This window comes from Cervus canadensis, chromosome 21 (genome assembly GCF_019320065.1).
Source record: "Cervus canadensis isolate Bull #8, Minnesota chromosome 21, ASM1932006v1, whole genome shotgun sequence".
Classification (NCBI taxonomy): domain Eukaryota; kingdom Metazoa; phylum Chordata; class Mammalia; order Artiodactyla; family Cervidae; genus Cervus; species Cervus canadensis.
This window is the reverse complement of record NC_057406.1, coordinates 41,369,790-41,395,344: the sequence shown is the minus strand read 5'-3', so window position 1 is coordinate 41,395,344 and position 25,555 is coordinate 41,369,790. Positions and strand designations below refer to the sequence as shown.

The window sequence follows — 25,555 nt, the reverse complement described above, 5'->3', positions numbered from 1 at the left end:
ACAATTAGACTAAATGTGAAAAAATTAGATATGTACCATGCATAATGAAAAGGCCATTAAGAATCTTTATGTCCTCCAATAATACAGTTCCTCCTGGTCCTTTGAATGAAGGGATGGAGGAAACTAATTTCTTCCTATTTTCCGAGGCCCCATCCTTCCAGGACTAGTAGAATATGGCTGCTCCTTTCAGAATGGCTGACAGTCTGTTATGTCTCTCCATTGCCCTGAACACCTCCTCCCTTCTTCTTCTGCCTGCTTTTTAAAGCTCTTCTAGATTCAAACAGAAAGGTACAGTTTTCTGAATTTTTAGTATAAACTAACCTTGATAATTATGAAGGTCCATTCCTAGTTTAACATTTAATAGGTTGTGATCAAAACCAAAACAAGCAGTAGGGTTTCCCAGGCCTTGCTGTTTCCTGCCAAATATGTGCTGATATACAGAGTGCAGCACTTTAATAGCATCATCCTTGAGGATTTTATATAGCTCAGCTGGAATTCCATCACCTGCAATTACTTTGTTCATGGTATAGCTTCCTAAGGACCACTTGACTTCACACTTCAGGATATCCGGCTCTGGATGAGTGATCACACCATTATGGTTGTCTGGGTCATTAAGACCTTCCTGTATAGTTCTTCTGTGTATTATTGCCACCTCTTCTTAATACTTCTGCTTCTGATAGGCATGTACCATTTCTGTACTTTATTGAGCCTACCCTTGCATAAAAGTTTCCCTTTATTTCTCCAATTTTCTTATACAGATCTCCAGTCTTTCCCATTCTGTTGTTTTCCTCTATTTCTTTGCATTGTTCATAGAAGAAGGTCTTCTTATGTCTCCTCACTATTCTCTGGAACTCTGCATTCTTTTAGGTAAATTTTTTCCTTTCTCCTTTGCCTTACACTTCTCTTCTTTCCTCAGCTATTTGTAAAGCCTCCCCAGGCAACCACTTTGCACGTTTACATTTCCTTTTCTTGCATAGAAACCTGGAATCTTAGGTCCATGAATCAATGTAAACTGGACACTGTCAAGCAAGGGACCACGATATTGAACATCGACATCTTAGGAATTAGTGAACTAAAGTGGATGAGATGGGCAAATTTACTTCAGATGCCTATTATATCTACTAATATGCACAAGAATCACTTAGAAGAAGTGGAATGGCCCTCATAATCAACAAAAATTAAAAAATGCAGTATTTGGGTGCAACCTAAAAAACCAACAGAATAACCTCTGTTCTTTTCCAAGGCAACCATTTAACATCAGAGTAATCCAAGTCTATGCCCCAACCACTGATGCTGAAGAAGCTGAAATTGACTGCTTCTATGAAGACCTACAACATCTTCCAGAAATAACACTAAATTAAAAAAAAATGTCTTTTCCATCATAAGGGATTTGAATGCAAAAGTAGGAAGTCAAGAGATACTAGAATAACAAGCACATTTGGCCTTGGAGTGCAGAATGCAACAGGGCAAAGGCTGAGTTTTGTCAAGAGAATATGCTCATCATAGCAAACATCCTTTCCTAACAACTCAAGAGATGACTGTACACGTGGACTTCACCAAACGATCAATAAAAAAATCACATTGATTGTATTCTTTGCAACCAAAGATGGAGAAGCTCTATACTGTCAGCAAAAAACAAGATATGGAGCTGATTTTGTCTCCTTTTTGCAAAATTCAGGCTTTAATTGAAGACAGTAGGGAAAACCACCAGGCCATTCAGGTATGAACTAAATTAAATCCCTTATGAGTATACGATGGAGGTGAGACATAGTTTCAAAGGAATAGGTCTGGTAGACAGTATGCCTGAAGAACTATGGTTGGTGCCTTGTAACACTGAACAGGAGGCAGTGACCAAGACCATCCCAATGGTATACTGCTTATTGTCTTCTTAAAGTGACAGCTTCTCAGTTAGCCTTTTCTTACCTACCATATATATGTATTATACATATACATATATATATATATATATACATGTATATACATATGAAAGTAAAAGCACCTCGATAAGAATAGAGAAATAATTCAAACATCACAGACAAACAGCAAAAATAACTGGGGAAACAATAGAGAAAGTAACCGTCAGAAAGTCATCGCAAGCAACACACAGAAGACTTTGTGTTTAGTGGTAAATAAAGTCAGAATCTGAGTATCTTGCAAAGAAAAGAAGCCAAAGAGAAAGGAGGAGCCAAGATGGCGGAGGAATAGGACGGGGATACCACTTTCTCCCCTACAAATTCATCGAAAGAACAATTGAATGCAGAGCAAGCTTCACAAAACAACTTCTGATCGCTAGCTGAGGTCATCAGGTGCCCAGAAAAGCAGCCCATTGTCTTTGAAAGGAGGTAGGACAAAATATAAAAGATAAAAAGAGAGACATAAGAGCTAAGGACAGAGATCCGTCCCGGGAAGGGAGTCTTAATAGAGGAAGTTTCCAAACACCAGGAAACCCTCGCACTGGGGAAACCCTCACACTGGTGGGTCTGGGGGAAGTTTTTGAATCTCAGAGGGCAACCTGACTGGGAGGGGAAGAATAATAAAACCCACAGATTACGTGCCTAAAAGCAACTCCCAGCAGAAAAGTACCCCAGACGCCCGCATCCGCCACCAGCAAGTGGGGGCGGAGCGGAGAGGAGTGGGCAGCATTGCTTAGGGTAAGGACCGGGCCTGAGTGCCCTGAGGACAATCGGAGGGAGTTTTTGTGAGCTACCAACTTAAACTGTGGGATAGCAAGAGAGAGAGAGAAAATTAACCGGCCCGAACACACTGCCGGCCGTTCGCAGAACAAAGGGTCTGAGCAAGTCCAGTGAAGAGCTCACAGGCTGCGGGCTGGCCCAGCCCCGCCGGAGGCAGGAGGCAGGGGGGAGGAGAAAGGGGCAGGCTCGGCCCCAAGGACCGCATCCTCTACCGCACTGCAAACAGGCCTCCAATTTCTAACCAAAGACTTCCTGAGATTCTGGATGGTTGACATCCGCCGGGAGGGTCGCGGCAAGACACAGGTGCAGGCACCCGACCGGCACGGGCTGGGACTGGGGCTGGGACCGTGGAGGGGAGAAGGTGCGTCGCACCCGGGGAGAGTGCACCTGTCAAGCTCCTGGCTGCCTGAGCTGCTTGGGCCGCGCTTTTGTGGAACACCCGAGGGCTGGAACCGCGCGCAGCACAGGGCATGCTCCATATAGAGCAGCCGGGAGCCTGAGCAGCGTAGATGGGGAAAACAGCGCCAGTCCCTCCCCGCAGTGCGACGGAACTAGCAACCTGAATAAGAGGCCACCTCTGCCCGCCTGTGTCAGGGCGGAAATTAGGCACTGAAGAGACCGGCAAACAGAAGCCAAATAAAAAAAGGGAACCGCTTCAGAAGGGACGGGTGCAACAGATTAAAATCCCTGTAGATGACACTGACTACACCAGAAGGGGCCTATAGATATCAAGAAGTGTAAGCTGGAACGAGGAGCTATCTGAAACTGAACCGAGCCCACACTGAACGCAGCAGCTCCAGAGAAATTCCTAGATATATTTTTACTTTTTTTTTTAATTAAAAAAAATTTTTTTTTCTTTTTTATTTTTTCTCTTTTATTTTATTTTAAAATTCCCTATTACTCCCCCATTACTCCTTAGCTTTCATTTTCATAGATTTTTGTGATTTTTTTAATTAGGAAAAAATTTTTTTTCTTGTTTTTTTTTTCCTTTTTCTCTTCTTTTTTCTCTTTTTCTTTTTCTCTTATTTCCTTTTAAAGTCCTCTATTACTCCTCTACTACTCCTTAATTTTCATTTTCATTACACTATAACCTTGCAAAAAAAAAAAAAAAAGAGAGAGAAGCCCTATTTTTAAACCAAACTTCATATATATTTCTAAATTTTTTTTTGTTTTGGTTTTTGTTTTTAATATTGTATTTTTAAGAGTCTAACCTCTACTCTAGATTTTTAATCTTTGTTTTTCAGTATATGATATAAATTGTGGACATTTAAGAAACCAATATTCAGTTCCCATTTTTATTTAGGAGTGTGTTGGTTACTCTCTCCCAATCTTGACTCTCTGTTTTCTACCTCAGAACACCTCTATTTCCTCCTTTCCCCTTCTCTTCCCAATCCAATTCTGTGAATTTTTGTGGATGTCTGGGCTACGGAGAACACTCTGGGAACAGACAACTGGGTAGATCTGTCTCTCTCCTCTTGAGTCCCCCTTTTTCTCCTCCTGCTCATCTCTATCTCCCTCCTCCCTCTCCTCTTCTTCATGTAACTCTGTGAACCTCTCTGGGTGTCCTTCACGGGGGAGAATCTTTTCACCATTAAACTAGAAGTTTTATTATCAGTGCTGTATAGTTGGAGAAGTCTTGAGACTACTGGAAGAGTAAAACTGAAATCCAGAGGCAGGAGACTTAAGCCCAAAACCTGAGAACACCAGAAAACTCCTGGCTACATGGAACATTAAGGAATAAGAGACCATCCAAAAGCCTCCATACCTACACTGAAACCAACCACCACCCAACAGCCAATAAGTTTTAGAGCAAGACATACCATGAAAATTCTCCAGCAATGCAGGAACATAGCCCTGAACGTCAACATACAGCCTGCCCAAGGTCACACCTAACACACAGACCCATCTCAAAACTCATTACTGGGCACTCCATTGCACTCCAGAGAGAAGAAATCTAGTTCCACGCACCAGAACACCGACACAAGCTTCCCTAACCAGGAAACCTTGACAAGCCAATCGTCTAACCCCACCCCCTGGGTAAAACCTCCACAATAAAAAGGAACCACAGACCTCCAGAATACAGAAAGCCCAGTCCAGACACAGCAATCTAAACAAGATGAAAAGGCAGAGAAATACCCAACAGGTAAAGGAACATGAAAAATGCCCACCAAGTAAAACAAAAGAGGAGGAGAGAGGGAATCTACCTGAAAAAGAATTTAGAATAATGATAATAAAAATGATCCAAAATCTTGAAAACAAAATGGAGTTACAGATAAATAGCCTGGAGACAAAGATTGAGAAGATGCAAGAAATGTTTAATAAAGACCTAGAAGAAATAAAAAAGAGTCAATTAAAAATGAATAATGCAATAAATGAGATCAAAAACACTCTGGAGGGAAACAACAGTAGAATAAGATATAGGATAAGTATAAGAATAAGAATAAGATATAGTAGAATAAGAAGATAGGATGAATGAGGTAGAAGATAAAATGGTGGAAACAAATGAAGCAGAGAGGAAAAAAGAAAAAAGAATCAAAAGAAATGAAGACAATCTCAGGGATCTGTGGGACAATGTGAAATGCCCCAACATTCGAATCATAGGAGTCCCAGAAGAAGAAGACAAAAAGAAAGGCCATGAGAAAATACTCAAGGAGATAATAGCTGAAAACTTCCCTAAAATGGGGAAGGAAATAGCCACCCAAGACCAAGAAACCCAGAGAGTCCCAAACAGGATAAATTCAAGGCAAAACACCCCAAGACACATATTAATCAAATTAACAAAGATCAAACACAAAGAACAAATATTAAAAGCAGCAAGGGAGAAAAAATAAATAACACACAAGTGGATTCCCATAAGGATAACAGCTGATCTATCAATAGAAACCCTCCAGGCCAGAAGGGAATGGCAGGACGTACTTAAAGTAATGAAAGAGAATAACCTGCAACCTAGATTACTGTACCCAGCAAGGATCTCATTCAGATATGAAGGAGAATTCAAAAGCTTTACAGACAAGCAAAAGCTGAGAGAATTCAGCACCACCAAACCAGCTCTTCAACAAATGCTAAAGGATCTTCTCTAGACAGAAAACACAGAAAGGTTGTATAAACGTGAACCCAAAACAACAAAGTAAATGGCAACGGGGACCACACCTATCAATAATTACCTTAAATGTAAATGGGTTGAATGCCCCAACCAAAAGACAAAGATTGGCTGAATGGATACAAAAACAAGACCCCTATATATGCTGTCTACAAGAGACCCACCTCAAAACAAGAGACACATACAGACTAAAAGTGAAGGGCTGGAAAAAAATATTTCATGCAAACGGAGACCAAAAGAAAGCAGGAGTCGCAATACTCATATCAGATAAAATAGACTTTCAAATAAAGGATGTGAAAAGACACAAAGAAGGACACTACATAATGATCAAAGGATCAATCCAAGAAGAAGATATAACAATTATAAATATATATGCACCCAACATAGGAGCACCGCAATATGTACGGCAAAGGCTAATGAGTATGAAAGAGGAAATTAATAGTAACACAATAAATAGTGGGAGACTTTAATACCTCACTCACAACTATGGATAGATCAACTAAACAGAAAATTAACAAGGAAACACAAACCCTAAATGACACAATGGACCAGCTAGACCTAATTGATATCTAAAGGACATTTCACCCCAAAACAATCAACTTCACCTTTTTCTCAAGTGCACACGGAACCTTCTCCAGAATAGATCACATCCTGGGCCATAAATCTAGTCTTGGAAAATTCAAAAAAATTGAAATCATTCCAGTCATCTTTTCTGACCACAGTGCAGTAAGATTAGATCTCAATTACAGGAAAAAAATTGTTAAAAATTCAAACATATGGAGGCTAAATAACACACTTCTGAATAACCAACAAATCATAGAAGAAATCAAAAAAGAAATCAAAATATGCATAGAAATGAATGAAAATGAAAACACAACAACCCAAAACCTATGGGACACTGTAAAAGCAGTGCTAAGGGGAAGGTTCATAGCATTACAGGCTTACCTCAAGAAACAAGAAAAAAGTCAAATAAATAACCTAAATCTACACCTAAAGCAACTAGAGAAGGAAGAAATGAAGAACCCCAGGGTTAGCAGAAGGAAAGAAATCTTAAAAATTAGGGCAGAAATAAATGCAAAAGAAACTAAAGAGACCATAGCAAAAATCAACAAAGCTAAAAGTTGGTTTTTTGAAAAAATAAACAAAATTGACAAACCATTAGCAAGACTCATTAAGAAACAAAGAGAGAAGAACCAAATTAACAGAATTAGAAATGAAAATGGAGAGATCACAACAGACAACACTGAAATACAAAGGATCATAAGAGACTACTACCAGCAGCTCTATGCCAATAAAATGGACAACTTGAAAGAAATGGACAAATTATTAGAAAAGTATAACTTTCCAAAACTGAACCAAGAAGAAATAGAAGATCTTAACAGACATCACAAGCAAGGAAATCGAAACTGTAATCAGAAATCTTCCAGCAAACAAAAGCCCAGGACCAGATGGCTTCACAGCTGAATTCTACCAAAAAATTTAGAGAAGAGCTAACACCTATCTTACTCAAACTCTTCCAGAAAACTGCATAAGAAGGTAAACTTCCAAACTCATTCTATGAGGCCACCATCACCCTAATTCCAAAACCAGACAAAGATGCCACAAAAAAAGAAAACTACAGGCCAATATCAGTGATGAACATAGATGCCAAAATCCTTAACAAAATTCTAGCAAACAGAATCCAACAACATATTAAAAAGATCATACATCATGACCAAGTCGACTTTATCCCAGGAATTTAAGGATTCTTTAATATCCGCAAATAATCAATGTAATACACCACAGTAACAAATTGAAAGATAAAAACCATATGATTATCTCAATAGATGCAGAAAAAGTCTTTGACAAAATTCAACACCCATTTATGATTAAAACTCTCCAGAAAGCAGGAATAGAAGGAACATACCTCCACATAATGAAAGCTATATATGACAAACCCACAGCAAGCATTACCCAAATGGTGAAAAATTGAAAGCATTTCCCCTGAAATCACGAACAAGACACGGGTGCCCATTCTCACCATTACTATTCAACATAGTGTTGGAAGTTTTGGCCACAGCAATCAGAGCAGAAAAAGAAGTAAAAGGAATCCAGATAGGAAAAGAAGAAGTGAAACTCTCGCTGTTTGCAGATGACATGATCCTCTACATAGAAAAGAAAACCCTAAAGACTCTACCAGAAAATTACTAGAGCTAATCAATGAATATAGTAAAGTCAAAGGATATAAAATTAACAGACAGAAATCCCTTGCATTCCTATACACTAACAATGAAAAAACAGAAAGAGAAATTAAGAAAACAATACCATTCACCATTGCAACAAAAAGAATAAAATACTTAGGAGTATATCTACCTAAAGAAACAAAAGACCTATACATAGAAAACTATAAAACACTGATGAAAGAAATCAAAGAGGACACAAACAGATGGAGAAACATACCGTGTTCATGGATTGGAAGAATCAATATTGTCAAAATGGCTATTCTACCCAAAGCAATCTATAGATTCAATGCAATCCCTATCAAGCTACCAACGGTATTTTTCACAGAACTAGACCAAAGAATTTCACAATTTGTATGGAAATACAAAAAACCTCGAATAGCCAAAGTAATCTTGAGAAAGAAGAATGGAACTGGAGGAATCAACCTGCCTGACTTCAGACTCTACTACAAAGCCACAGTCATCAAGACAATATGGTACTGGCACAAAGACAGAAATATAGATCAATGGAACAGAATAGAAATCCCAGAGATAAATCCACGAACCTATGGACACCTTATCTTTGACAAAGGAGGCAAGGGTATACAATGGAAAAAAGACAACCTCTTTAACAAGTGGCCCTGGGAAAACTGGTCAACCACTTGTAAAAGAATGAAACTAGAACACTTTCTAACACCATACACAAAAATAAACTCAAAATGGATTAAAGATCTAAATGTAAGACCAGAAACTATAAAACTCCTAGAGGAGAACATAGGCAAAACACTCTCCGACATGAATCACAGCAGGATCCTCTATGACCCACCTCCCAGAATATTGGAAATAAAAGCAAAATTAACCAAATGGGACCTAATGAAACTTAAAAGCTTTTGCACAACAAAGGAAACTATAAGCAAGGTGAAAAGACAGCCCTCAGATTGGGAGAAAATAATAGCAAATGAAGAAACAGACAAAGGATTAATCTCAAAAATATACAAGCAACTCCTGAAGCTCAATTCCAGAAAAATAAAGGACCCAATCAAAAAATGGGCCAATGAACTAAACAGACATTTCTCCAAAGAAGACACACAGATGGCTAACAAACAAATGAAAAGATGCTCAACATCACTCATTATCAGAGAAATGCAAATCAAAACCACAATGAGGTACCATTACACGCCAGTCAGGATGGCTGCTATCCAAAAGTCTACAAGCAATAAATGCTGGAGAGGGTGTGGAGAAAAGGGAACCCTCTTACACTGTTGGTGGGAATGCAAACTAGTACAGCCACTATGGAGAACAGTGTGAAGATTTCTTAAAAAACTGGAAATAGAACTGCCATATGACCCAGCAATACCACTTCTGGGCATACACACTGAGGAAACCAGATCTGAAAGAGACACGTGCACCCCAATGTTCATCACAGCACTGTTTATAATAGCCAGGACATGGAAGCAACCTAGATGCCCATCAACAGACGAATGAATAAGGAAGCTGTAGTACACATACACCATGGAATATTACTCAGCCATTAAAAAGAATTCATTTGAATCAGTTCTAATAAGATGGATGAAACTGGAGCCCATTATACAGAGTGAAGTAAGCCAGAAAGATAAAGAACATTACAGCATGCTAACACATATATATGGAATTTAGAAAGATGGTAATGATAACCCTATATGCAAAACAGAAAAAGAGACACAGATGTACCGAACAGACTTTCGGACTCTGTGGGAGAAGGCGAGGGTGGGATGTTTTGAGAGAACAGCATGTATATTATCTATAGTGAAACAGATCACCAGCCCAGGTGGGATGCATGAGACAAGTGCTTGGGCTTGGTGCACTGGGAAGACTCAGAGGAATCGGGTGGAGAGGGAGGTGGGATGTGGGATCGGGATGGGGAATACATGTAACTCCATGGCTGATTCATGTCAATGTATGACAAAACCCACTGCAATGTTGTGTAATTAGCCTCCAACTAATAAAAATAAATGAGAAAAAAAACACACACACACAAGAAAAGAAGCCAAAGAGGCATGATGGTACAGTAAAGAATATAAAGTAAATACAATGGAGAAAAATCAGATGAAAGATAATCATAGTGAGATAGAGACTGAGTAGAATGAAGCAGCCAAACAACCAGATCAAGAGTCTAATCATGAGCTCATTTTAGCATGTCTTAACTCTCTGGTTATAGTAACCATCCTCCCCATACGCAACTCCTCAGCAAATACCTGAAGTACAATATAGCTAAAACCTACCTAAATATCTTGCTATGGGATTGCAAGTACCTGGCTAGCTCAGTTGATAGAGCATGAGATTCTTAACCTCAGAGTTGTGGATTCATGCCCCACGTTGGGTGGCAAAGGTTTTAGGGGTTTCCCTGGTGGCTCAGATGGTAAAGAATCTGCCTGCAAAGTGAGAGACCCATTCGATCCCTGGGTTGGGAAGATCCGCTGGAGACGGGAATGACAATCCACTCCAGTATTCTTGCCTGGAGAACTCTATGGACAGAGGAACCAGGTGGGCTACAGTCCATGGGGTTGCAAACAGTCAGACACAACTGAGCAACTAACACACACACATACACACACCTACACATACACACACACACACACACACACACACACACACACAGAGAATTAACAGTTGTTTTATATATCTAAGAAATAGTTCAAAAAATTCATGTAGATGCTGAAATTCTTATTATCATCCAGATCTCTTTTTTTGAGATATAGTTTAAACAGTAAAGGAGTAGATTGCTTCCTTATAGTCAGCTAAGCTATTCATATCAACCATGTCACTTTACAGAAATATAGACAAAAACTTTAATGAAAAAGATTAAAACAGCAATGTCCTAAAACTCTAAGTAATGACAAGGCAGTCAGGAAAAACCTTGCCAAAAATAAAGGGAAAACAGGACCCAAAAGCAAGCATTAAAGCCACTTTGCCTTGAAAGCATTTACTGGTACTGTAAAATTGCAATCTCATTTTTCCCTATTAGATGAGGTGAAAGAAGCACAATTTAGAGCTCCAAACCAGTTTAGCGAAGGACCATCTCTACAATAAACTGCAAAAAGTCTCCCAAAGTGCTCTACCCTCAAACTTAAAGTAAAACAGCAACAAGAAAGCTTTTACATGAAGTGTGGGCCCAGAAGTAGAGAAGTAGAATCAAAAAGACTTCAGTTACTGCAATTTTTAAATGTAGATAATGAAACAATAATGAATAAAGAAATGAATGTATTTGGCAGTCTCCAAGTTTAAAATGCATTGTAACTATAATGAGAGTTATTATTTTATTTTATTTTATTTTGTCCAATGAAAGGATTTATTTATTTTCTTTTTTTTAAGTTTTAGAAAAAATCCCCCATAAAGTTGTCAGAGGCACCTGCCGGCATTACAGAAGCAAAGTGTTTCCTAAGCAACTCCAGGGCTCTGTTATTTTTTGCTTGTAGGGTCTTCTCTGTTCTCAGTTCATTCTTGATAGCATTGAGCTCTCCATGGATCTTTTCCATTTCTAATTCATAATACAATTTCATTTCTTCTTTTAGGAGTGCATTTCCAACCTCAGTCTGCCGCTTTAACTTCCTAACAGCTTCTTTTAAATCCTTGTTCTCAACTTGTGGATGACCTCTTTGGCTTGCTGGAGCTCTTCAGTTAAGTTTTTAACATTTGTTGCTTTTTCAGAGAGGTCATTTCTTAAAGCTTGAAGCTCCCAGTGTTTCTTGGAAGTTTCCACCCCTGCTTCTTGAAAATTTAGGCGTTTTATGGAGACTTCTTTTTTGGAGTTCAAAAGTTCTTTTTCTGCACTTTCAAATTCCTCTTCAATTTTTCTGCATTTCATATTAAGCACTTCCAGCTCTTCATTCAAAAGATTCAGGCGAAGTTTTGGAGACATTCCTTCAGTGAATTTCTTTTTCTTGTCTTTTTCTGGTGGAGTTGATAACTCCTTTGTACCCCAGGCAGGAAGCTCTTCTGTGCCATTAAAGCTTTCTTCAGTTGCAATGTCCAAATTAGATGATTCACAAGAGGCAGAATTTGTGTCTGCCTCCCTCTTTGAAATGTTTATCTTTCTCTCTATTAAATTTGATTCTTGCTCACTTGGTTGGGAAATAAATTCTTTCCTTTTAAATTTATTTTCTTCTAGAAACTTTCTACTAGACAAATTAAATATTCCTTCCATTCTTTTGGCCTTATCTAAAGTCATTTGTTCAGAAGAAGATTCAAGCTGAGCAGCTTCGTCTAGAATATCCTGTGCACTGAAAAGAGGAGCAAACATATTCTCCTTCCAGTGTTTTCTCCTAGCATCCATTTCTTCAGTCACCTCTTCCAATTCAGTTCCTGAAGTCCAAGGTCTTCTGTTGGTTGCTGTTGTTCTCCTTCTCCAGATTGAACTGGCACCGTGGGTGGGGTCCAGTGGGCCCCCGCACCTCTTCCCTAAAGACGGCCTCCAGTGGCGGGCAGATGACCCAGGTTCGGCACTGGCCACCGCGACCCGGCCGGGCCGGCCTGGGGTGAGAGTTATTCTTTTAAATCAAATTTAGGATAAAAGGAAGAAACTGATAAAGCAAAAAGAGAACTTTATCTTTCCCACAATAAAAGTATATAGGTAGAATGTGTTGATATAAATGTGGCTCAATTTTTTAAAAAGAAAGTGAAAATGTTAGCTGCTCAGTTGTGTCCAACTCTTTGTGACTCCCTGGACTGTAGCCAACAAGGCTCCTTTGCCCATAGGATTCTCCAGGCAAGAATACTGGAGTGGGTTTCCATTCCCTTCTTCAGGTGATCTTCCTGATCTGGGATCAAACCCAGCTTACCTACATTGCAGGCAGATTCTTTATCATCTGAGCCACTAAGCAAACCCTCAATTGTTTAAAAAATACTCCTATTTCTGGACATAAAACTTTCAACAAGTTGATTTGATAAAAAGCTTTGTATGATTGACAGGTTTTATTTACAGTGTTTGTTGGGAGAAGAAGCTTTGACAGTTATCTTGCTGATTGCTGAACCCAGGGTAGGCATGGTACAAGCAGGGAAGTTGGAAGAAAATGCAAGGAGGAGCTGTAGCAACTACAGACAGGCTTTATTCACTAGTGGCCAACACAGCAGCAGGGGATATTTCAGGTGGGCTTAATATAGGTATACAGGAACAAAGGTGGCAATTTGCCAGGTGATTACATCATGATGCACATGCGCAGTGCTATGAATGAGCTCAGCTGTTAGATAACCATGCGAAGTCATTGTTTACAGAAAGTGGGATGAGAGAACCTGAACACCGCCATCTTAACTCATTTCTATTCCTCTAAAACAGGGTATTTATACAATTGAGTATAAATAGCAGTGAGACTGGAAGATCTGTATTATTAAATGTTAATGATTGGTCAGACCTATCCGGGAGTTGGTGATGGACAGGAAGGCCTGGCCTGCTGTGATTTATGGGGTCACAAAGAGTCGGACATGACTGAGCGACTGAAGTGAACTAAACTGATACTGCTTAAGGCCAGAATGCTAGCAATGCCCTTCACAGACTACATTTATGAATATTTTAAGGTTTATCTTTAAAAGGTGCTTAAGTAAGGAACTGTAGGTAGGTATGATAAATATTGGAACAGTCTTAGAATAAATAGAGTGGAGCCATAGCATTTAGCATCTCTCTTATTATACAATGGATCTGTCTACATGTAAAAATGTCTGCATGCATCTTATGCTTTAAGATGTACATGAACCACCTGGGAATCTTGTTAAGTTACAGATTCTCATTAACCTTCTCTGGGGTGGCCCTGAGATGTCAAACAAGCTCTAGATAATGCTGATCACTAGTACACTTGACTAAGAGGATCTACTGTAAACTTTATTATGCATTATAATCACCTGGAGAGCTTCTTAAAACACAGATTCTTAGATATGACAGGAATTCTAAGTTGGTTCCTGAGAGTTTTCATTACTAAAAGTTTCCTCGGAAATGCTGATATTGCTGGCTTATATGCCAGAATTTGATATCCACCAATCTAGTATAAACAATTTGGAACAGGCAGTTGAAAATGCCTAAGAACACAGTAGGAAATAATTTGGGTCATAACCCAAGGCTTAAACCTATCATGCTTCTCCTGACAAGGCACCATAAAAGGCCTGGGTAAGGACGCACTTTCAGGTGCATTTCAGGGGTCTAATTAGTTCTCATGATATATATGGTGGGCCTCAGACTCTTGAATCCAGTCAGTAAAGGGTTTCATTAGATGGACATTGTCTGAAGTTCATCATTTTGCTATTATACACCAGGAACTGAATGTAATTTCATTCGTATAAATGCAGATGGAAAAAGAAATTGGGATCATTCAGTAGCCATTGTTTGGAAAAGAAATCAAGGACCAGAGATATTGTTTGAGATTACACAGTTAGTGGCACAATTGAAATCAGATAGTCTCTGACTCCCATGGTATAAAATGGAATGTTATCTTCTAGTACATTGTGATTGCACCCTAAGTATTCCTCTTTGAAGAAGATGTTCAAGTTTCAAGGATATCCTATATGTTTGGGGAAGGAGAATTCACTCAGTGTTCCTCTGAAAGTAATCAAGCAAGAGATCAGTAATTGATTCCTGCCAGGATATTATTTCACCTAAACTAACAGTAAAAAAAAAATAATAATAGTAACAAAATAGAACAAACAAAAACATATAAACAAAAAAGATGAGGGGAGGAAACATATACTGAGTGCCAATTATTTTACATTGTGCTACATACTCTTTCCCACATATTTATGTTTGATCTTCATAAGGCCCTTAGAAGACAAAGGCCCTGGATCTTAAAATTGAGATTATCAACCAAAGACAAAAACCCAAGTGGAGTTACTTGTTATATCTCTAAGGGCCAAGCTTTACCCTCATATTGTTTATTTTTGTTTTTATTTCCATTACTCTGGAAAGTGGGTCATAGAGGATCCTGCTGTGATTTATGTCAGAGAGTGTTTTGCCTATGTTTTCCTCTAAAAGTTTTATAGTTTCTTGTCTTATATTTGGATCTTTAATCCATTTTGAGGTGTGTGTGTGTATGTGTGTGTGGTGTTAGAAAGTGTTCTAGTTTCATTCTTTTACAACTGGTTGACCAGTTTTCCGAGCACCACTTGTTAAAGAGATTGTCTTTTCTCCATTGCATATTTTTTCCTCCTTTGTAAAAAATAAAGTGTCCATAGATGCATGGATTTATCTCTGGGCTTTCTCTTTTGTTCCATTGATCTATACTTTTGTCTTTGTGACAATCTTAATGACTATAGTTTTGTAGTACAGTCTGAAGTCAGAAAGGTTGATTCCTCCAAGCTTTCTGCTTTATCAAGATTGCTTTGAATATTTGAGGGTTTTTGTGTTTCCATACAAATTGTGAAAATATTTGTTCTAGTTCTGTGAAAAATGCCCTGGTAGCTTGATAGGGATTGCGTTGAATCTATAGATTGCTTTGGGTAGTATACTCATTTTCACTACATTGATTCTTCCAATTCATGAACATACAAAGTAGAAAATTCAGTTCAGTTCAGGTCAGTTGCTCAGTCGTGTCTGACTCTGTGACCTCATGAACTACAGCATGCCAGTCCCCCCTGTCCATCGCCAACTCCCGGAGTTTATTCAAAATCATGTTCATTGAGCTGGTGATGCCATCCAACCATCTCATCCTCTGTCATCCCCTTCTCCTACTGCTTTCAATCTTTCCCAGAATCAGGGTCTTTTCCAATGAGTCAGTTCTTTGTATCAGGTGGCCAAAGTATTGGAGCTTCAGCTTCATCGTCAGTCCTTCCAATGAATATTTAAGACTGATTTCCTTTAGGATGGATTGGTAGAAAATTGGACAGTAATAATTTTAAAAGACAATGGAGTACATTTTGCTAGGTACTTTATGCATATTACTTATTTAAATGCATAACGACTTTTAGGGGTTCATATTATTGCCTTAATTTTACTGATGTATGCTGAAGAAATGCTAGAGATAAGAGTCAAGCCTAGGTTTGTCTAAGTCCCAAACCTACATTTTTAACCATTTATGCTATTTTAGCTCTGTAATATGATTTAACAGAACTTTGCAATCGCCCTGAATATATATTGTGAGTAACATAACAAGGATACTCATTAGCATTTTTCTTGAGAATTAGTCATCTTTCCTTCAGTAGAGGAGGTGTATACAAATAACATCAGGCAAGAAAAATCAGAGAAACATGCCAAGTACAGTGCAGGAATATATACAGCCCACAGCTCCATTCAGCAGCATCTGACTACTTCTGAAACAAAGTGAGCTCTCAGTCTCTAGCAGAAGCTCTTATATGTGCAAGTGCAGTCTTTACATGTCCACTTTACCTTCTGTAAATCCCAATTACACTTCATAAATCAACAATCTACCTTGTTTTACTCCTTTACAAAGAAGGAAGGATAACCATAAACATATAATTGCATGTCATCTTATAAAATGTAGGGCTTCCCCAGTGGCTCAATGATAAAGAATCAACCTGCAATGCAGAAGACACAGGGGACCTGAGTTTGATCTGTGGATGGAGAAGATCCCCTGGAGAAGGGCATGGCAAGCTGCTCCCATATTCTTGCCTGGAGAACCCCATGGACAGAAGAACTTGTCAGGCTGCCGTCCACAGGGTCACACACGACTGAAAAAAATGAGCACACATGCATATAAATGCAACATTCAAGTGAAGAAGTATAGAAAGACAAGGTACACGATCAGTTATTGAATCTCAGCATCATGGGGTGAAAAGGTAAAGCCTGAGATTGGCTTGAGCTTTTAGTGTTTGTGTAAGAACTAGTTTTTGCCTCTATTCTAAAAATATTCTTTAACCAATTTATAGATATTGTCCAGTTATGTCATCAGTTCAGTTCAGTCGCTCAGTCATGTCCAACTCCTTGCGACCCCATGAATTGCAGCACGCCAGGCCTGTCTGTCCATCACCAACTCTCGGAGTTTACTCAAACTCATGTCCATCGAGTCATTGACGCCATCCAGCCATCTCATCCTCTGTTAACCCCATCTCCTCCTTCCCCCAATCCCGCCTAGCATCAGGGTCTTTTCCAATGAGTCAGTTCTTCATATCAGGGGCCAAAATATTGGAATTTCAGCTTCAGCATCAGTCCTTCCAATGAACACCCAGGACTGACCTCCTTTAGGATGGACTGGTTGGATCTCCTTGCAGTCCTAGAGACTTTCAAGAGTCTTCGCCAACACCACAGTTCAAAAGCATCAATTTTTTGGTGCTCAGCTTTCTTCACAGTCCAACTCTCACATCCATACATGACCACTGGAAAAACCATAGCCTTGACTAGATGGACCTTTGTTGGCAAAGTAATGTCTCTGCTATTTAATATGCTGTCTAGGTGGGTCATAACTTCCCTTCCAAGGAGTAAGCATCTTTTAATTTCATGGCTGCCATCACCATCTGCAGTGATTTTGGAGCCCCAAAAAATAAAGTCTGACACTGTTTCCACTGTTTCCCCATCTATTTCCCATGAAGTGATGGGACCAGATGCCATGATCTTAGTTTTCTGAATGTTGAGCTTTAAGCCAACTTTTTCACTCTCCTCTTTCACTTTCATCAAGAGGGTTTTTAGTTCCTCTTCACTTTCTGCCATAAGGGTGGTGTCATCTGCATATCTTAAGTTATTGATATTTCTCCCTGCAATCTTGATTCCAGCTTGTGCTTCTTCCAGCCCAGCGTTTCTCATGATGTACTCTGCATAGAAGTTCAATAAGCAGGGTGACACTATACAGCCTTGATGGACTCCTTTTCCTATTTGGAACCATTCTGTTGGTCCATGTCCAGTTCTAACTGTTACTTCCTTACCTGCATACAGGTTTCTCAAGAGGCAGGTCAGGTGGTCTGGTATGTCCATCTCTTTCAGAATTTTCCACAGTTTATTGTGATCCACACAATCAAAGGCTTTGGCATAGTCAATAAAGCAGAAACAGATATTTTTCTGGAACTCTCTTGCTTTTTTGATGATCCAGCGGATGTTGGCAATTTGATCTCTGGCTCCTCTGCCTTTTCTAAAACCAGCTTGAACATCTGGAAGTTCATGGTTCACATATTGCTGAAGCCTGGCTTTGAGAATTTTGAGCAGTACTTTACTAGTGTGTGAGATAAGTGCAATCATCATAGATACAAAGGAAAGGGAGATGAAGAATGAGGAGTAGAAAAGGAAGATGAAGGAGTAGAAGGGGAAAAAGGACAAGAGGGAGAAGAAGGAGGAGGAGCAGTAGAAGCGGAAGAAGAAGGAAAAGGATGAGGAGGGAGAGAAGAGGAAGAAGGAGGAGGACGAGGACGAGAGGAAAAGGAGGGACAGGAGAAAGAGAAAAAAGAAAGAAAAAAGGGGAAATACCTATTCTGGAGCTGAGGATTCTTTTTTTAATTTTGCCTGGATTGCTGGCTTCTGCATAACCTTGGTTAAACCATGCCTGTTTTTCTGCACCTATTTTTGTTTATAAAATGATGTTAAGCTAGGAAAATGGCAACCCACTCCAGTATTCTTGCCTGGAAAATCCCATGGACTGAGGATCCTGGTAGGCTACAGTCCATGGGGTCGCAAAGAGTCAGACATGACTGAGCGGCTTCACTTTACTTCAAGCTAGATTATTTAGAAAGCCATTTCAATTTTTTCCCCTTTTTTCCCCATTTATTTTATTAGTTGGAGGCTAATTACTTTACTATATTGTAATGATTTTTGCCATACATTGACATGAATCAGTCACAGATTTACATATGCTCCCCATCCTGAACCTCCCTCCCACCTCCCTCCCCATCCCATCCCTCTGGGTCACCCCAGTGACCCAGCCCCGAGCCCTTGTCTCATGCATCCAACCTGGACTGGCAATCTGTTTCACACTTGATAATATACATGTTTTGATGCTGTTCTCTCAGATCATCCCATCCTCACCTTCTCCCACAGAGTCTAGAAGTCTGTTCTATACATCTGCCCTGTCTCTTTTTCTGCCCTGCATATAGGGTTATCATTACCATCTTTCTAAATTCCATATATATGTGTTAGTATGCTGTAATGCTCTTTATCTTTCTGGCTTACTTCACTCGGTATAATGGGCTCCAGTTTCATCCATCTCATTAGAACTGGTTCAAATGAATTCTTTTTAATGGCTGAGTAATATTCCATTGTGTATATGTACCATAGCTTTCTTATCCATTCGTCTGCTGATGGCCATCTAGGTTGCTTCCATGTCCTGGCTATTATAAACAGTGCTGTGATGAACATTGGGGTGCACGTGTCTCTTCCAGATCTGGTTTCCTCGGTGTGTATGCCCAGAAGTGGGATTGCTGGGTCATATGGCAGTTCTATTTCCAGTTTTTTAATTAATCTCCACACTGTTCTCCATAGTGGCTGTACTAGTTTGCATTCCCACCAACAGTGTAAGAGGGTTCCCTTTTCTCCACATCCTCTCCAGCATTTATTGCTTGCAGACTTTTGGATAGCAGCCATTCTGACTGGTGTGTAATGGTACCTCACTGAAGTTTTTTTTTTATTATTATTATTTTTTTTAATTTTTTTACCATACTATAATAGGTTTATTATACTTTTCTTTTTTTTTTAATTTCAACTACAGAGGGCAGGTCTTTATTCCCAATCCCGATCCCCCCTCCCACCTCCCTCTCCACCCGATTCCTCTGGGTCTTCCCAGTGCACCAGGCCGGAGCACTTGTCTCATGCATCCCACCTGGGCTGGTGATCTGTTTCACCATAGATAGTATACATGCTGTTCTTTTGAAATATCCCACCCTCACATTCTCCCACAAAGTTCAAAAGTCTGTTCTGTATTTCTGTGTCTCTTTTTCTGTTTTGCATATAGGGTTATCGTTATCACCTTTCTAAATTCCATATATATGTGTTAGTATGCTGTAATGTTCTTTATCTTTCTGGCTTACTTCACTCTGTATAATGGGCTCCAGGTTCATCCATCTCATTAGAACTGATTCAAATGAATTCTTTTTAACGGCTGAGTAATATTCCATGGTGTATATGTACCACAGCTTCCTTATCCATTCATCTGCTGATGGGCATCTAGGTTGCTTCCAGGTCCTGGCTATTATAAACAGTGCTGCAATGAACATTGGGGTGCACGTGTCTCTTTCAGATCTGGTTTCCTCAGTGTGTATGCCCAGAAGTGGGATTGCTGGGTCATATGGCAGTTCTATTTCCAGTTTTTTAAGAAATCTCCACACTGTTTTCCATAGCGGCTGTACTAGTTTGCATTCCCACCAACAGTGTAAGAGGGTTCCCTTTTCTCCACACCCTCTCCAGCATTTATTGCTTGTAGACTTTTGGATAGCAGCCATCCTGACTGGCGTGTAATGGTACCTCATTGTGGTTTTGATTTGCATTTCTCTGATAATGAGTGATGTTGAGCATCTTTTCATGTGTTTGTTAGCCATCTGTATGTCTTCTTTGGAGAAATGTCTGTTTAGTTCTTTGGCCCATTTTTTGATTGGGTCCTTTATTTTTCTGGAATTGAGCTGCAGGAGTTGCTTGTATATTTTTGAGATTAATCCTTTGTCTGTTTCTTCATTTGCTATTATTTTCTCCCAATCTGAGGGCTGTCTTTTCACCTTGCTTATAGTTTCCTTTGTTGTGCAAAAGCTTTTAAGTTTCATTAGGTCCCATTTGTTTATTTTTGCTTTTATTTCCAATATTCTGGGAGGTGGGTCATAGAGGATCTTGCTGTGATTTATGTCGGAGAGTGTTTTGCCTATGTTCTCCTCTAGGAGTTTTATAGTTTCTGGTCTTACATTTAGATCTTTAATCCATTTTGAGTTTATTTTTGTGCATGGTATTAGAAAGTGTTCTAGTTTCTTTCTTTTACAAGTGGTTGACCAGTTTTCCCAGGGCCACTCGTTAAAGAGGTTGTCTCTTTTCCGTTTTATATTCTTGGCTCCTTTATTGAAGATAAGGTGTTCATAGGTACATGGATTTATCTCTGGGCTTTCTATTTTGTTCTATTGATCTATATTTCTGTCTTTGTACCAGTACCATACTGTCTTGATGACTGAGAAAGCCATTTCAATTTTGCTGAAAGAAGGTGCTTACATCCTTGTGTTAAACAAATGCACTGCCAAGTTTGTGATACTAAAGTCTGCCCACATACATTAATTTATTTATTCATTCATTCAGCAAATACTTGCTGAGACTGTTCTACATGATCATAATTCATCAAAGAATAAAACAGACAACATATTCTTCACTTTATGAGACTGTGACCTTTACTTTCAAGTGATGTAAATACATAAGAATCCATGTATGCTACTTTTGGGAATCAAATGTACCAAGTCAATGAGATGCCTCCCAAAGTATCTGAAACATTATATCTCAGGAAACTGGTTTTGGGCATCAGTTCAGTTCAGTTCAGTCATTCAGTCATGTCCGACTCTTTGAGACCCCGTGGACATACAGAGTTTTCCATACCTATACATGTATAATTGTCTATGTTGGTACTCTCTAGTCTATTGTATTAATTGACATTCCTATTTTTATTGTATCTCAGTTCGGTCATTCAGTTGTATCCAACTCCTTGTGACCCCATGGACTGCAGCATACCAGGCTTCCCTGTCTATATCACCAACTCCCAAAGCTTTCTCAAATTCATGCCCCTCAAGTCAGTGATGGTATCCAACCATCTCATCCTCTGTCATCCCCTCCTCCTTCCCTCAATCTTTCCCAGCATCAGGGTCTTTCCCATGAGTCAGTTCTTCGTATCAGGTGGCCAAGATATTGGCGCTTCAGCTTCAGCATCAGTCCTTCTAATTAATATTTAGGACTGATTTCCTTTAGGACTGACTGGTTTGATCTCCTTGCAGCCCAAGGGACTCTCAAGAGTCTTCTCCAACACCACAGTTTAAAAACATCAATTCTTCTGTGCTCAGCTTTCTTTGTATTCCAAATTCTCACATCCATGCATGACTACTGGTAAAACCATAGCTTTGACTAGACAGAGCTTTGTTGGTAAAGTAATGTCCCTGCTTTTTAATATGCTGTTTAGGTTTGTCATAGCTTCTCTTCCATGGAGCAAGCGTCTTCTAATTTTATGGCTTCAGTCACCATTTGCGGTGATTTTGGAGCCCAAGAAAATAAAGTCTCCTTCTGTTTCCATTGTTTGGGGCATACTGTGCCTCAATCTCCTCTCAACATCACATTGAGAATTATGCTGTAAAGTACAACTTCCTCGGAAAAGGCAATGGCACCCCACTCCAGTAGTCTTGCCTGGAAAATCCCTGGATGGAGGAGCCTGGTAGGCTACAGTCCATGGGGTCGCTGGGAGTCGGACACGACTGAGCGGCTTCACTTTCGCTTTTCCCTTTCATGCATTGGAGAAGGAAATGGCAACCCACTCCAGTGTTCTTGCCTGGAGAGTCCCAGGGACGGGGGAGCCTGGTTGGCTGCTGTCTATGGGGTTGCACAGAGCTGGACACGATTGAAGCGGCTTAGCAGCAGCAGCAGCAGTACAAATTCCTCTGGAACAAAATACCGTTTTCTAGTTCCCCTATGTTAATAGTTTAAGCAGGATCCACTCTTTTATTTATAGTGGCTTCTTTGTCCATTGACTGGCTCCGAGGTCATCTTTACCAGAGTCACCTTAGGTCCTTTGTCCTCTATGGTTGTTCTGGTCAAAGTTTCCCTGGAACTTCAGCAGTTCTCCTTTAAAACTTTCTGCTATTACCACCTCTTATCACATGGAGAGAATATTCACATTAGCCACTAGCTATTGCTTATAAAAGGAACATTTTACAGAAAATAAATAATATATGCCTTCTCTAAGGGATCTTCTTTTACTCAATTTGCAGGGATCTGCTACAAAGGAGGGTGAGCAACTCAATTCAAATTTAGTGGTAGGCAATGTGATGGTCAAAAGAACGGCTGTGAGAGGCCTACATTTTCATTGTATAAACTTAGGCAAAATATTTGGTCTCTGCGTCTTGGATTCTTATGAAAAAATAATATGCAACTCAGAGTATTGTTATAAAGATTAAATTAGATAGCAAGTAAATGCCTAGCACCCATCACCAAGCATTACATAGACAATATATCCATCACCTACTTTGATGCCAAAGAGGACATCAAAGTATGCAAATGAATGACCAGTTACAAGTTATCTAAGAATGTTCAAATATGAAACATTTTTAATTATGAAAATAAAAGTCTAAGGAATAAGCTGATTGATTTGCTAACTTAATATTTATGTCTATAACCTATATTTTCCAGCATAATAAATGCTAATTTCCTTTCATAACCTTCCCTAATATCCTAGCCAAAGACCTATAATGAAATCGGTTATTTCTCCAGATGGACACTTCTAATGACCTACATGTTAAAAACACTTACTTTATTTACTGGGTCACTTACCAGCAAATCAAATAAGCAATTTTGGTAAAGGAAGTGCAGGACTACGTTCAAGTCATAGATTTACCACTTACCATCTGCATAGTTTACATATTTATCTTTCTAGACCAAATTTTTCCAGCTGTAAAATGGTCATCTACAGCTGTTTTTTCAGTCTGTACAGGTTTCTTATAAAGATCAAAACCCGTACTCTTCAGCTTTGTAAATTTAGGACTTTTATAAATATAAGTGATATTATTATCCATGTTTCCCTGACTAATATATTTGAATACATTCAAATAAAGTTTTTGATTATATATGCATTTATATTTACAATTTATAGGTCCAGATTTCTTTTTTCTCATAAAAACTATGCCTTAGAGAGAAATTAAAACTTGAAGCCTGTGAAAGGATAGTCACCTATCTTTTTCCTCTTGATCCTTAAGAAATAGAAAATAGTGCTGTCATGAGACAAATAGGGTGATTACATCATTTGCTGAACTATCTGTAAAGGTATGTGACAGAAGATGGCAATTCCTCACCCCCAATAAAACATGAATTGGCACATTTGATTTAGAGGTGTCAGGGGGTGTCAGGATACAGGGGGTGTCAAATGTTACTTTATTTTTTCAACCATTTCATATATGTGAAATATACCCAGGTCTCCCACACTGCAGGCAGATTCTTTACCAGCTGAGCCACCAGGAAAGCCCATTTCATATATATATAACTGAATCATTATCCATGGCACTTATATCAACATCAAAATTCTCCAGCAACCTATGAGCAGTATGAACAATTGTTATTAGATATATTTAAGGTGTACAGCATAATTTTTTGTGATATAAATACAAAATATTGTGAAATGATTACCACAATCAAGCTAAGTAGCAGGTCCAATCACCTATCAAAGTTATGAATTCTTATATTTGTGTGTGGTGAGAACATTTAACATTAAATTTCTCAGCAAATTTCAAGTATAAAATACAGTGAGTCAGTTCACTATATCCTCATATGCATAACTCGTGAATATAGAGAGCCATTTTATGTACTTTAAAATGTACTTTAAAATGGCAATGTACTTTGCCATTTTATATAAAGAATTTGAGAGTCCATGGATATTGGTATCTAGAGATACTAGAACAAATCCCTCTGCAGATATTGTGGGACTATTCTACTATTAACTTTAGTACATTAAATCTCTAGAAATTATTCATCCTGCACAACTGACTGTTTGACCCCTTTGACCAACATCTATCCATTTCCCCTACTCTCCCAACCCTGGCACTCTACGTTTATGAATTCAACTTTTTAAGATTCCACATATTAGTGATACTCATGCAAGATTTCTCTTTCTGTGTTTTTGGCTTATTTCACTTAGCATGATATCCTCCAATTTTATCCATGATATCACAAATGGTAAGATTCCCTTCTTTTCTTTTCTTTTTTTTTTATATTTCAGTTTTTTATTTACTTACTAAAAATAAACTTACAATTAAGTTAGTTGAATTTTATAACAAAATTGGATCATACTGTTCATATTGTTCTTAACATGTGTGTTTTGTTCAATAGTAACTCACTTTTTTGAATATATAAGATTTTTTAAAAGAGAAATTCCCTTTATTTTTTTATTTCATTTATTTTTGTTAGTTGGAGGCTAATCACTTTACAATACCACAGTGGGTCTTGTCATACATTGACATGAATCAGCCATGGATTTACATGTATTCCCCATCCCGATCCCCCCTCCCACCTCCCTCGATTCCCTTCTTTTCAAAGGCCATACAGTATCCCATTCTGTGTGTGTGTATCTGACATCTTCTTTATTCATTCATCTGCCAGCGAACATATAGGTTGCTTCTATATCTTAGTATTGTGAATAATTCTGCAATGAACATGAGACTGCATATATCTCCTCAAAATACTGATTTTATTTCTTTTGGATGTATACCCAGAAGTGGGATAGCTGAATCGTATGATTTTTATACTTTCAACTTTTTGAGGAAACTCCATACTGTTTTCCATACTAGCTGCACAATTTTACATTTGCATCAATAGCAAACAGAAGTTACCTTTTCTCTACATTCTCACCAACACTTGTTTCTTTTCTCTTTTTGATAATCATTCTTATGATATCTTATTATGGTCTTGATTGACTTCTCCGTGATGATTAGTGATGTTGAGAAGCTTTTCACATATT

At 38.8% G+C, this 25,555-nt stretch overlaps 1 protein-coding gene and 1 long non-coding RNA gene across 2 annotated transcripts; both read right to left on the bottom strand.

Moving 5' to 3' along the window:
* Nucleotides 1-728: 728 nt before the first annotated feature.
* LOC122423798 lies at nt 729-12,583 on the bottom strand. The gene is made up of 3 exons (XR_006264222.1): nt 12,572-12,583; nt 10,512-10,519; nt 729-860 (listed from the first exon to the last, which is right to left on the bottom strand). It is a non-coding gene; the product is annotated as an uncharacterized LOC122423798 (long non-coding RNA).
* On the bottom strand, nt 11,332-12,454 carry LOC122423796 (coiled-coil domain-containing protein 160-like). The gene is given in 2 exon segments (XM_043441189.1): nt 11,332-11,610; nt 11,613-12,454. Coding segments are annotated over 2 exon segments (957 nt in total). The 5' UTR covers nt 12,304-12,454; the 3' UTR covers nt 11,332-11,344.
* Nucleotides 12,584-25,555: the final 12,972 nt, after the last annotated feature.